The sequence below is a fragment of the Biomphalaria glabrata genome, chromosome 9 (assembly GCF_947242115.1).
Source record: "Biomphalaria glabrata chromosome 9, xgBioGlab47.1, whole genome shotgun sequence".
NCBI classification, from domain to species: domain Eukaryota; kingdom Metazoa; phylum Mollusca; class Gastropoda; family Planorbidae; genus Biomphalaria; species Biomphalaria glabrata.
Genome location: NC_074719.1, coordinates 46,030,155 through 46,043,679, shown reverse-complemented (window position 1 = coordinate 46,043,679; position 13,525 = coordinate 46,030,155). Strand labels below are relative to the sequence as shown.

At 35.0% G+C, this 13,525-nt stretch overlaps 1 protein-coding gene across 1 annotated transcript; it reads left to right on the top strand.

Annotated features, from left to right (window-relative positions):
* Positions 1-3,085: 3,085 nt before the first annotated feature.
* On the top strand, positions 3,086-13,514 carry LOC106066534 (putative methyltransferase DDB_G0268948). Its single transcript, XM_056040786.1, has 8 exons — positions 3,086-3,173; positions 5,392-5,480; positions 6,264-6,493; positions 7,694-7,857; positions 9,075-9,183; positions 10,913-11,007; positions 12,077-12,205; positions 13,263-13,514. Exons 2-8 carry the CDS (start codon positions 5,438-5,440, stop codon positions 13,351-13,353), a joined length of 861 nt encoding a protein of 286 aa, XP_055896761.1. The 5' UTR covers positions 3,086-3,173; positions 5,392-5,437; the 3' UTR covers positions 13,354-13,514.
* Positions 13,515-13,525: the final 11 nt, after the last annotated feature.

The following is a 13,525-nucleotide window of genomic DNA, read 5'->3' as shown; positions in this document are numbered from 1 at the left end:
TTATAGTGTTGGCGTTGTTTATAGTTATTAAGTGTAGCGTTTCTAGATTAACAAATGGTAGCAGAGCGTGTAAGTAAACATATTTACTTAGTTGATCCTATTTAAAGTGATAATGGCTACAAGAATTGAGATTTCATCCTTTTTAAAAGATATGCCTTATGAATTATATAAGAAAAAACTGCTAGCGTGGAATGAAATCACGGAGCTAAAGAAAGAGAAGAGAGCGATAGTCGTAGCCCTTTCATTACCACAAGGCAGTGAGTCAAGGATTAGAGAGAAGGTATTTGAGCAATTAGAGCTGTCGGAGCTCAAGTGTCAGGAAGGTTTCGAGAATCTGTTAAAGTTTCTTGATAAGAACTTGGCTAAAAACGACCTGGCAGACAGGATTGATAAATTTGATGATTTTGAAAAATTCAGGCAAAGGGAAAATCAATCCATACATGATTTTATCTCAGAATTTGATACAAAGTATAGGAGATTAGAACAGAAACGAATGAAGATGTTACCCGAGATTCTGGCCTTCAAGCTGCTCAGAAAGTCAAGAATTACGCAATCTGAGAAGATGCTAGTTCTGACCGGTATGAACTTTGAACTTTGCTAATCGAGAGACGCTGTATGAAGTAGTAAAGGCATCTCTTAGAAAGTTCAAAGGAGAAGATAGTAAAGGGAAAAAGTTCGATGCCTGTATCAAACTTGAGTCAAGCTGTTTGTCTGAGAATGAGGAGATTTATGGGCGGCTGGCTATAAGAAACATGAACCGTTTAGCAGTTTGGGAAGATGAGGTGAACAACAATTGAACTATCGAAGACGTGAAAACTTCAAGAAACATGAACCGTTGAGCAGTTTGGGAAGACGAGGTGAACAACAGTTGAACTATAGAAGACGTGAAAACTTCAAGAGTTTTGACAGACGAGAAAAAGAGCAGTTGAAATCTACCATCAAGCCGAAAGTGGAACATCATGGCAGTAGACTATATAAAGGTGGAAGTCACTTTAGAAGTGAAGGTCAAGTCAGACACATTGCTCGATATCAGTTCTCTCAAACAAGTAACAAAGGTTTAAACCCATTAGGTCTGTCTGTCTGTCTGGCAAAACATTTGTAGACGTTATTTCTCCCACACTCATTCTTGGATCAGGTTGAAACTTTGCACAATCATTCATTGTTAGGATTGAGTGTGTTAGTTGAGAGACTCTAGCGTCGAGCGTTAGCGTAATCTTATTGAGTGTGGTGTTATCTATCTAGTAAAATCTAGTTTAACAATTAACAAGCATCGAGCGTTAGCGTAATCTTATTGAGTTTGGTGTTATCTATCTAGGAAAAATCTAGTTTAACAATTAACTAGCATCGAGCGTTAGCGTAATCTTATTGAGTTTGGTGTTATCTATCTAGGAAAAATCTAGTTTAACAATTAACTAGCATCGAGCGTTAGCGTAATCTTATTGAGTTTGGTGTTATCTATCTAGGAAAAATCTAGTTTAACAATTAACTAGCATCGAGTCTTAGAGTAATCTTATTGAGAGTGGTGTTATTTATCTAGTAAAATCTAGTTTAACAATTAGCTCACATGATAACTAAGTAGTCAAGTGGTTGAAGCAACATGACCAGTGTTTTACAAACTTTTACCATTTCTCGCCCCCCACCCTATGAAAAAAAAAATGTTTTTCGCCCCATTAGCCAGATGGTGTCTTGTGGAATACTGTGGCCTGTAGGTTCCAACAATGGGGTCCGGGAAAGTCTTCAGAATGCAATTGTTACGTGCGCATATTGTGTCAATGTGGAACGGTGCGAATGCGTGTTGAAAGGGGGATAGAACCAAAAATGGAGGAATAGAAACCAAATAGTGGTTTCAGTGTTAATAAAATTTAAAGCATTTATGAACTATGATTTTGTGATTTCCATAATAATTTATAGGTACAGAGTCTCATTACATAATATAAGTAACAGTAATGAACATAAAAGGACAGATAATTCTAACACAATCAACAGGTTTCTCTTTGCGAATTGAATCACAATATGTTTGTAATACAAATTTACACGAATAAATGTTAATTAAACCTAGTTAATTTAGGCTTGTATTACTGTACAAAGCTTATATTAATTCGCCCCGTCCGTCCGTCTGTCGGGGTGGATTATTTTACACAACAAGTAGTTAATAAATTTTATTTCATATAGAAAAAGAGGAGATTAGTCTTGCAATATCCAAAGATATGTTTGCAATTATATTGTACCTTCGATTTACTCAATAAAAGCTTTGTTTAAAAAAAAGATTTTGCTTGTTTTGTAGATAGTTTTCAAGTGTTTTGTTTTACTGCAAAAAGTTCAGCCTGAAAATAATAGAAAGGCAGCATTAAAGTGCGATGTGACCTCCAGTAGTACACTCTCCAGGCAACGCCCTTACTTAATCATACTAAGAAGAACGCATGTCAAAATTAGAAGATCTAGATCATACCGTCCCAGATTTCAAAAGGGGGATCACTCATGCGTAGACTATTGTTTGTCCACATGCTGTGGCATACCATATACTTTAGATCAGTGATTCCCAAAGTGGACTATGTAGACCCAGAGGGGTCTATGGGGACTTCCAAGGGGTCTACGGAAGTGAAAAAATAAAATAGGGGTCTAAGGCCTGTAAATGGTTGACTACGATAGCTGATCTCATTGAAGCATGTTGAGACTTTAAATTTCATTTCCCATTAATGAGTTGTGCCTAAGTTAATCCTTTAAAATTTTAATCGAATGAATTTTTCTCTATTATAACATTTTAAAATTGTTACATCTTATTTTAAAGCATTATTTTTTTTTTCGCTTCATTCTAATTTGAATTTCATCAATGAATATATATGGCCTAGAAATCACAGAGAAAAACACATTTGAGGTTGATGAATCTTACAAAAAATGCAGGGGGGTCTACCGAAAACTGGAAAACATGGCAAGGGGTCTACGAGACTAAAACGTTTGGGAACCACTGCTTTAGATTTACGCTCCGTCAGTTGTCAAAGAAGACACATCAAAACTGTGTTGCATGTCGATTGAGAAAGTTCTAATTTTATTCATCTGTATCGTGACTTGAAATAAAAAAGAAATGCCAGTTATAAAACAGAACCAAACTTGTGCAAAAGAAAGTGAGTGGCACGCGACTGCCATCGCACAAGTTGTGATACATACAACGAAAGGTAAAATCAATGCTTGTTTTTTCCAGATATAACTTACAAAATATTAAATAAATATTAAAAATATTAAATATATACATTAAATTCTACTTATCTTATATGATACAGACGTTACTTAAAAAAAAAAAAAGAAGAAGATGATTACGTCCTACGCGCCATGCATTTAGTCATGCATATTAACCTAAACTCCTCCAAGTCACTGGTTATCCTGGCTAGCTCAGGCCAACCCATTCCATGCTCTAATAGCGCTATGGAAGAAGGAGCGTTTGTACAAATTTCTCCTAGCATATGGAACGAGGAATGTTAAATATGTATTAAATACAGAGAATAAAATATGAATTTGATTTTTTCTATTTCTTTTTATAACTTGACATTACTTAGGGAAAGGTAAAGGCGGTAGCTCGTTGTGCTGGCCACATGACATCCTTGTTAACCGTGGGCCATAGATACAGATGACCTTTACATCATCTCTGTCCCATAGATCGTGAATCTAAATACAAATTCTTAGTTTTCAATCAGATTTGATCCCGAGACTCAACGGTTCAGAAGCCAAGCGCTTTCCCACTCAACTCAAAGGTGACACAATTTTACCTTCTAAATTACAGACGTTACTTCAAAGAAGAGGATGATTACGTCCTACGCATGTTCCTAAGTCAATTTAGTCAGGCATGCGAACTAATGACCTCAATTCTGCCAAGTCACTGGTTTTCCTGGCTAGCTCAGGCAACCCATTCCATGCTCTAATAGCACTAGGGAAGAAGCAGCATTTGTACAAATTTGTCCTAGCATATGGAACGAGGAATGTGCTTTTATCTTTGTCTCTTTCTGATTTTTTTTAGCGCTATTATTAATTGAATAAATGTAATTAACATTGGGATTTTACATTTGCGTAAAAATCAATAAAGGTAGGTAATCAGTTCACCTGTATCGCGAGGTTTCCATGCTGATCTTAGGTGATCACTTAACGCTACTCTGCTTATTCCAGAAGAGTAAGAAGTCTTATCAAAGACGACGTTTTGCACTGTCTACTTTTATGTGAAAAATAACGCCAATTTCTTAAAAAAGATTAAAAAAATAGTGAATTTGATGGGGGCCGCCTCTGAGTTTGTGTGATAACACAAACTCTCTTTGTAATCTTGTTAGGTTTTGCTTTTGTAGAATATGGTTCAGTATTTTATGTATAATTGCTACACTTGGGTCTTCTCTCATGAAGGCTTTCTAAATTTAGTGATTTTACTAAATGTGTTACTCTAGTCAAATGTGAATATTCGTTTGTTATGAATCTCACTGCTCTATTTAGTGTATGTTCCAGTTTCTTAATGTTTTTTTGAGTTGAGGGGTCTCAAAAAGAGGATGCATATTCTATTATTGGCCTAACCAAGGAAAAATAACATTTTAGTTTTATGTTCTTGATTTGTAGAAACTACCCTATTCAAAGTAAAGCTCCTGAAAAAATATTTTTAAAAAAGGCTCAGTCGACGAAAAGAAATATGCAGCTCGCACCTGGGTCTGGTTAGTCCTGTGGAATAATGCATCCATTCTTAAACCCAGGAATTGAAAACATTGCCTTATTAATAAATCGTACAATACAGGTTGATTAAAAAGGAATGCCCCCTAAAACCATTGCACTATATTTCAAAAAATACAAACAAACAATTCATCCCTAGCTGGTCATAGCAGTTTTATATAACTTCGTGTTTAGGTCATTTTTTAGAAGTGCACAATGTGAAAACCAACTGCGTCACGTGACAACATCACAAGCCGATATGACACTTTCTCTTCAACTCTCTTCAGAGTTGAATGCACCGGTTATTTGTTCTTTCATGTCATTTGTTATTTACAGGAAACAATAGAACAACAATTGTCTTTAACGCACCCCGCACTAATTGAAATTGAAGGGGGGGGGGGGGGAGGGGGAGACCTGGCAGGCCAGAAAGCAAGGTCAAAACATCTTCTGCTGAGTAGTCGGCAATTTTATGGTTAATTATCAACTGATTTTCTTAGAAAGAAAAATTAAAATGTGTCAAGTTGAATTTGACACCCAAGGATGATAACTCTTGTATGAAATGACCAATAATACAGTATACTACAATGCTTTCGAAGTGAATAAATGCGTGATGATTCTTTCTGAATCAACCTGTATGTAAACTCATCTAGAAAATTCAAACTCTATACCTTGTAAAAGAAGTATGTTTGAATTTTACCAATTAAACATTTGCAGGTGAAGATTTCATATTTCACAAGAATTAAAACTACATTCTGAACTAATGGGGACCTCGTCTTCATCATATTTGGATCCGGAGATAAGAGGTAGGGAATTTGGCAAAGTCGTTTATAATTGTATGTAATAAAACAACTGAAAAAAATGCGAGATTTAATCTAGATGTAAGCTTTTCTATTTTCCTCTTTATTTTTAGTTGTTTTTTTTTAGTGACTCTAAAACTAAGACTACTTTATTGAGCGTTATTTGAAACTGGTTGCGATTACAAGAACTCTTTTAATTCTTCTAATTAAAAAAACAACAACATTTCACGTGCTGAGTTCATTGAGTGACAACACACTCTCGTCTAGTTCCCTACGGTAGTTCCTGGTCAACAAGTAGCGCTTATACAGACTGACAGAAAAAAAACAACAACGAATTTTCAGTTCCATTCTTTATGCATAAAATCCTCCTCTTCGTGACGACTTGACGGAATTAGGATTGAGCGGGAGGCGGTTGTCTTCTACAATTTTCTGACTTTGCTGAGACATTTGTGTTGAAAGACCTCACGCAGTTTTATCACTTGTCCACTTTTAAAATGTGAATGTAAATTCAAATGTGAATATATATGTGAATATAAATGTGAATGTGAATATAAATGTGAATATAAATGTGAATGTGAATATAAATGTGAATGTGAATATAAATGTGAATGTGAATATAAATGTGAATGTGAATGTGAATATACATGTGAATGTGAATATACATGTGAATGTGAATATACATGTGAATGTGAATATACATGTGAATGTGAATATACATGTGAATGTGAATGTAGCTATAAATGTAAATGCAACTTGATCTCACGTTCATTTTTGTGAATGATGTTTCAGAACTCTTCACCCCGAGCGGACCACAAACAGATAAAGAGATCCGTTCCCTATATAAAGGTCAAGAGATGGCCAAACACTACGCTGACCACAGGCCTGGCTACCCTCCAGAAATCTTTGATACAATCATGTCGTATCACAACGAAGTCAAGTCCAACTGTCACGATCTGGCCGTAGATGTCTGCTGTGGTGCTGGACAGTCCACTCTACCCCTGATTAAACTATTTAGCAAAGTAATTGTCAACACTTTAGCCTAAGAATTAATATTTTGTATTTTTAAAAATCCTTCTTTTTCTTCATGGGTTCAAAAACCTAGAAATAGTAGGAAACTGAAAATGACTGACGGTTTTTTTTAAAAAATCGGCTTATTGATATTGTTTAGAAAATTTGACAGTTAATGTTTCTTTGTGGAAACAAAATAACTATTTGATTGGCTACACTGCGAAAACTCTGGTTTGACAGTTAGAATATTTCAAATTATTTTCATCTTAAATTTAAATTTGGCTTACTTATTTTATATTAACACGGTTTCAGGGTGAGTTATCACACTCGACTTAATTTTTTTAGTAAAGATTTGAACAAATAAAAAAAGATGAACATGAATATTTTGTACACCATCTTGTGTGGCTTTAAGCTCCAGCCCCTTGTAAAAATCATTAGCTCATCTTTTTAATAGAAGAACTTGATTAACCAAAGCTCACTGAAAATACTTTTTTTTTTTGTTGCAGTAATGAAGCATTACAATAATTAATAAGAATAAGTAATGATAGTCTACTATCTGCTATAAAGAGTAGGAATCGATTAAAGAATTTTTTTTTTTTATTTATTTGTTTTAAAATTCAGACTGAAATTTATCATGTTTTTCTTATGATTCGTTCTCAACTGTAAAAGAATCTGTGGGAGTCGTGGTCGAGGGACTAGAGCTTGGCTTGTCCTAGCTACCTATGAAAGGGGCTCAAGGTTCGACACCCGACTAGCAGAGTTGTGTTTACTGAGCGCTTAAAGGCAGCACGGAAAACCAACTCCTAGATACCCCCCCCCCCCCACTGGTCCACAAATGAGATTGTGAATATAAATGTGAATGTGAATATAAATGTGAATGTGAATATAAAATGTGAATGTGAATATAAATGTGAATGTGAATATAAATGTGAATGTGAATATAAATGTGAATGTGAATATAAAAGTAAATATAAAAGCGCTCTGAGCATGATATAAGCCTGAAAGTAGCGCTATATAAAAGCTACAATTATTATTTTTAAAGTGGACGGGCCAATCGACTAGTACTAAACAGTTCTTTGTCAAGACAATCCTTAAAAAAAATAATTTTGTTTCCAATAATTTTAAAACACCTATAAAAACAACAATAAAACAAAAACGACAAACACACAATGAAACAATATCAACAAAGCAATAAATGGTATATATTTCAGGTGGTTGGTGTGGATATCAGCGAGGACCAGATTCAAAACTTACCTAAAGATATACCAAATTTAACTGCAATTGTTGGTCTTGCTGAAGACCTGAGCATGATAGAATCTGGAACTGTTGACCTTGTTACGATCGCCACTGGACTTCACTGGGTCAACATAGAAAAGTATTACTTTCATAGATTTTAGAGTTAGATTTGTTTAAAATATTCATTTCATCTCAAGTTAAAGTTTGTCGATACTATGGGGGCAATATATTAATTATGGTTCACAAAGAAGTTATACAAGTTTTTTTTGTTTTTTTTCAAGTTTTATAAATTAAAATATAGATTTAAAATACATGCAGTGGTTTAGTTGTCTACCAGCAGTCAAGTCAACAACATCCGGAAATGTCCGATGACACTACAACTCGGAGACTTCATTCCTCACTGTGGGTAAAAGTTTGGTGGAAAGAAAGTACAACGTGTTTTTTGGGTCAAATATGTCCCCCAGGAGGAGGCGCGGTGGCTGAGCGGTAAAGCGCTTGGCTTCCGAACCGGGGACCGGGGTTCGAAACCTGGTGAAGACTGGGCGCTTTTTAATTTCGGGATCTTCGAGCGCCTCTGAGTCCACAAAGCTGTAATGAATACCTGACATTAGTTTGGGAAACGTAAAGGTGGTTGGTCGTTGTGATGGCCACATGACACCCACGTTAACCGTGGGCCACAGAAACAGATGACCTTTACATCGTCTGCCCTATAGGCCTCAAGGTCAGAAAGGGGAACTTTTTATGGCCCACGACCGTACGTCTGCATCATAGGTATTGATTCTTTTGTTGTATTCTCTTTGTCGTTAGTTAGCTCATCCCAATTTCAGTGCAAAGGTTGTATCATCTCACTCTGTCTGTCTGCATGTCTGTCTGTCTGGCAAAAAGTTTGTACACGTTATTTCTCTCGCACTTTTTCTCGGATCAAGCTGAAACTTATTCACACGACATGAATCAATAAAATATCAAATTAAAAATTAGTCAATTAAGTACTGGAAATTAATTACATGTTTAATACCAACAATGGAAACTAATCCTTCAGTATTCACATTTATGGCTAAATATGTAGGGTTTTATCCCCTTAGATAGTTGAACACTTAATTTCTTCAAAGTCCATTCTCGGATCGAGTTGAAACTTCAAACAATTATTTATTTTACCTAACAAAACATGAATCAATTCTAAAATTAACCAATTAGTCAATTAATTATTGGTAATTTCATTCCTTTGTTTGATATCGAATAAGGGAGATAACGACTACAACATTGAGTGATATAGTTGTAAGTGCAGAGTTCTTTCCTTAAGATAAGCTTTGTTCTTTAAAAAATGTTGTTTTAAAAATAGTTTGCTTGTATTTTCAGGTGTTTGCAAGAAATCAAACGTGTCCTAAAACCTGGAGGAACCTTCGCAGCCTACACCTGGACCATGGACCAATTCGACGACCCGGAAGTAAACAAATACTACCGTCAGGTATTAAAGTTTCTGATGGGGAGAGAACAAAATATAACAGTAAATGGCTCTAAATCAACACCATTAACAGTAAACTCAGGCGTAGCTCAAGGAACAGTCTTAGGTCCACTACTGTTTTTAATTTACATGAATGATTTACCAAATTGCATTAGTTCAGGAACAAAAGTCAGATTATTCGCAGACGATTGCATAATATATAGAACAATAAAAACAACACAAGATACAGACATTTTACAAAGAGAATTAAATGAATTACAGAAATGGGAATCAAATTGGAGCATGTCTTTCCACCCAGAAAAATGTCAATTATTAAGAGTAACAAAAAAAAAAACTAAAACAAATTAATTCCACTTATCTTATTCATGGTAAACCAGTAACACAGACTAAAAACGCGAAATACCTAGGTGTTATAATAACTGAAAAACTGTCATGGAATCCACATATTGTATGAAAGAACTTACTTAACATAGCAATACAAATGTAAAAAAAAATTAATATTTTTTGACAAGAAATCTAAAACCATTTGCATAAATGTGTTAATTAATGTAGTATCCTTGGGCCCCTACTAAAGAGCTTCCCGTATTTGTTACTATTAATAGTGAATAGTTGTAAAAGTGGTGTATTCTTATGAAAAAACTGCTTGCATAAGTGATTTTAAAAATTAGATTTTGCGCTTTCAGAAAGGACGAAAGTAGCGGTTGCATCAGAACTTGAATGGTTAAAATATTATGATGTCGGATTTCACTATCTTTTCTAGTTTACGAGATCTAAACGGGACGGATGGACGGACATTCCACTAAAAACTAATAGCGTCTTTTCCCCTTTCGAGGGCCGCAAAAAAATAAACCAATCAGTTAATTAGCTATTTTTATTAAATTATTTTGTTTGGTATCTCAAACAATGGAAAGAAATTATACTTCACTGAATTGTGGTATAAGCTGAATTAGTTCCCTTCATATTAGGTTGTCACCTGAGACTTAGTGAAATAGAAACAATAGATAACTATACAATCTCTCATGTTCATTGACTCTTCGCTAGCAGAGTGGTTATCGCGTTGTCTTGAGAAGCCTGAGAACGGTTTAGCCCAGTGGTTCCAAACTTATTTCTTAACGGAACACTTCGCACATTCTGAGTATTTAGCGGAACACTTTTTGCTTATTTTTTTTAGAGAGTTTAATTCACGTGGTGGCCTACTAGTTAATTATATCAGTATTATGTAGAAAACTTATTCAGGCCTCTAACACCAGGATTCCGCGGAACACAGTTTGAGAAACACTGGTTTAGCCGATAAGTTCGAATTCAGGTCGTTTTTTTTAAAAATACATTTAAAAAATAATTAGTCACAGATACCCCGTTCGTTCTCCCCCCACCCCACCCCACCCCTTCCCAAGTTGTCCAGACAAGTGATAGGATCATAGCGTATTGAGAACGCTAAAAGAATGAAATTGCGCTAAACAAAAACAGTTGCTAAAAAAATATTTCTATATCACATAGATTTATTATTGTTAGTCTAAATCTATTTAAAAATCTGATATATAAGGGCCGTCGTGCCATGTGATACACTTAGTACAAGCTTTCCTCTTTTATTTAAAAAGTATTTTTATAAAGCTTTTCTTGTTTGAAATGATGCCCAGTTTGATAAAAAAAAATTTTTAAGGTCGGGGTTGGGGGGTATCAAAACGATTTTTCTTAAGATGTACTTAAAACAATTGATTTTATATTCTACCAGGTTTTAGCAATATTCAAGGAATACTACTCTTCTCGGCTTCTGATAGGCATAGAGAAATATAAGTCGATTATCTTTCCTTTCACTGACCTAAGAAGGTAACGAAGACATTTGGACAAAAAAAAAATGTGGAAATGTTTGTGTGTATATATGTGATATGGAGTGTGTGTGTATGTTTCCTAGGTGAACAAGAAAGGGAGTATTTATTGTTAATTGTAGAGAGGGAGCATTCATTTAATGTTAGTCTTGTAGAATGATACAATCGCGCTGTAGTAAGCTGTGGTAAGTACACCAGATGACTAATGGATGCCAAAGTGTAAAGTGTTGTTTTTTTTAGTGAAAAGTAGATTTATTTTAACTATCAGTTTATTTCATCTCAAGTTGAACTTGTCTATATTGTATTAAAAGTTCTATCTAGTTTTGTTCACAAAAAAGTTATACAAGTTATTACAAGTTCTAACAAGTTCTAACAAATTCTAACAAGTTCTAACAAGTTCTAACAAGTTCTATAGTTCAACATATAATATACCTTTAAGCAGCTTAGTTGTCTATCAGCAGTTTAGTGCCAGGGACGGACTGGCTATATTGGGGAAAATGCCCGATGGGCCGGTACCCAAATGGGCCGGTATGGCCACCGAAATGGCCTGATCGAAGTCACTATGGCACATATCAAGTTGTCAAAGGTTTTATAATATTCTTATTATGTTATTATCATTATTTTTATAAAAGGCCCTTTGAGCGTCGTGTTTAAAAAAAATCTTTCACAGACATTGCAGTGTAATACTATTTTAATCGAACACATTTTCCGAAAATAAAATGTAGACAGTGCTACTAGAAGGCTTCATCATTTTAGGGCATACGTAATTGCTGATTTAAAAAGACTCTATATTGCTTATTAAGATATATAGTTCACTGTATGCATGCATATCGATACATTATCAAACTTAACAATGATTTTTAAGGACCGATACACCTAGAAATGGATGCCCATCACATGATAGAGAATTTGTGGGCCGAATTTTATAGAAATGCCAGGGCCGATTTTGACACCCAGTCCGCCCCTGTTTGGTGCTATAAGTCAACGACTGTCAGCAACAATGTTAAAGTGATAAGCCGAGGCGATACATCTTTTAATTTCAAACTGATGTTCATTCTTGACATTTACAGGTGCGATGTGACCATGAAAGTTGAAATGACCCTGGACCAGTTTATTGGTTTTATCCAGTCCTTCCATACCACGAAACTTTACTATCAAGACCATCCTGGAACTGACGTTCTGGAGGAAATACGAGCAAGGTCTGTGTCACTAGAAGGTCTTGTTGCTATATATTATTTGTTGGTAATTTGTAGAGTGGGAATTATTGAGGTATGAATGTCATAACTTCAGTTCTAAGCCTTCTTCCATCTCATTTCGTATGTCGGAGGGTTCAGATCAGTAATCCTACATCTGAGATGAACCGCGCAGTGGTTTCCAGATCAGGCAGTTCTCCGTATAGTTTTTCTTCTATAGAAGGGTTTTGGGACCAAAGTCTTGCTCGGGCCTCTTGATATAGTATGCAGCTTTGAAGGACATGGTCAGCATTCTCTGGCGATGCTCCACAAGGGCAGGTTTCGCTCGTCCCGACTTTAAGCTTCTGGAACATATGTTGTCTCCTTCTGTTGTGTCCGGTCGAAAAATTATGCATTGGTCATGTCGAGATAGCTTATAATAGGCGTCCTTTTTCTTTTAATTGGGATGTGAGCTGGTCCAATTCTCATTTATTCTACTCTATGTTATTTTCATCATTTCTTCTGGGTAGAGAAGGATAGAGTCTAAGTCAATTTTTGCAGTTTATTGGCAAAAGTTATAGATATTTTTATAGATAAATGCATCTTAGGCCAGGGATTTAATCTACAACCTGTTTTAACTTTTTAATTGTATTAAAACAACAACAAAAATACAATAGCATTGTACAAATATTCTTAAAATAATAAAATAGTATTAAAATAAAGAAAAAAAGCGACGAAGAGAAATGTAGTGGTGTTATAATGAAACTTTAGCGAAGGCGTAAGAAAAGGAAAGGGAAATGATTTAGGAGATATTCGGAAATAACTTAACACAATATTGAAAAAAAAAAGATTAAAAGAACTCTGGACTTATAGTTGCTTACAAGGGAACAAAAAATTACAATAGGGAAAACTTCGAATTTTAAATTCTACGTTGCTTTATGAAATGCGAAGCTCATTACTTCCTTATTCTGTACACCGGTACACCACGTACGTTTTGTTTCTAGTTTGACTTCCAATTATGAAAATGCCCCACATTGAATTGCTTGTATCAGATTAAAACTGCCAATCTCTGTTCTACTTTCAGAATGAAATCAATCCTAACAGCTGATTGTAAAGATGACAATGACACGATGAATGTCACCAAAGATTATTTCTTAGTACTCGGTAGAAAATGAGATCTCTGACTCTCACTAGCTTTGAACTGCTTTGGGTTGCAATATTTCTACAGAATCTCTGGATTGTATTGTTCTAGATGACCTAGATATAGATTATACGCTTTTTCTTGCTTTATTATTTACTTTAAATCATTAAAGAAAGTCAAAGATTAATATCTGAATTAATGTAAAA

Bases quoted from the DNA above. Each gene is read 5' to 3' on its own strand.
- LOC106066534 (XM_056040786.1), top strand. From the start codon at position 5,438: ATGGGGACCTCGTCTTCATCATATTTGGATCCGGAGATAAGAG. The intron at 6,494-7,693 runs GTAATTGTCAAC...TATATATTTCAG, and splicing joins TGATTAAACTATTTAGCAAA to GTGGTTGGTGTGGATATCAG. The intron at 11,008-12,076 runs GTAACGAAGACA...TGACATTTACAG, and splicing joins CCTTTCACTGACCTAAGAAG to GTGCGATGTGACCATGAAAG.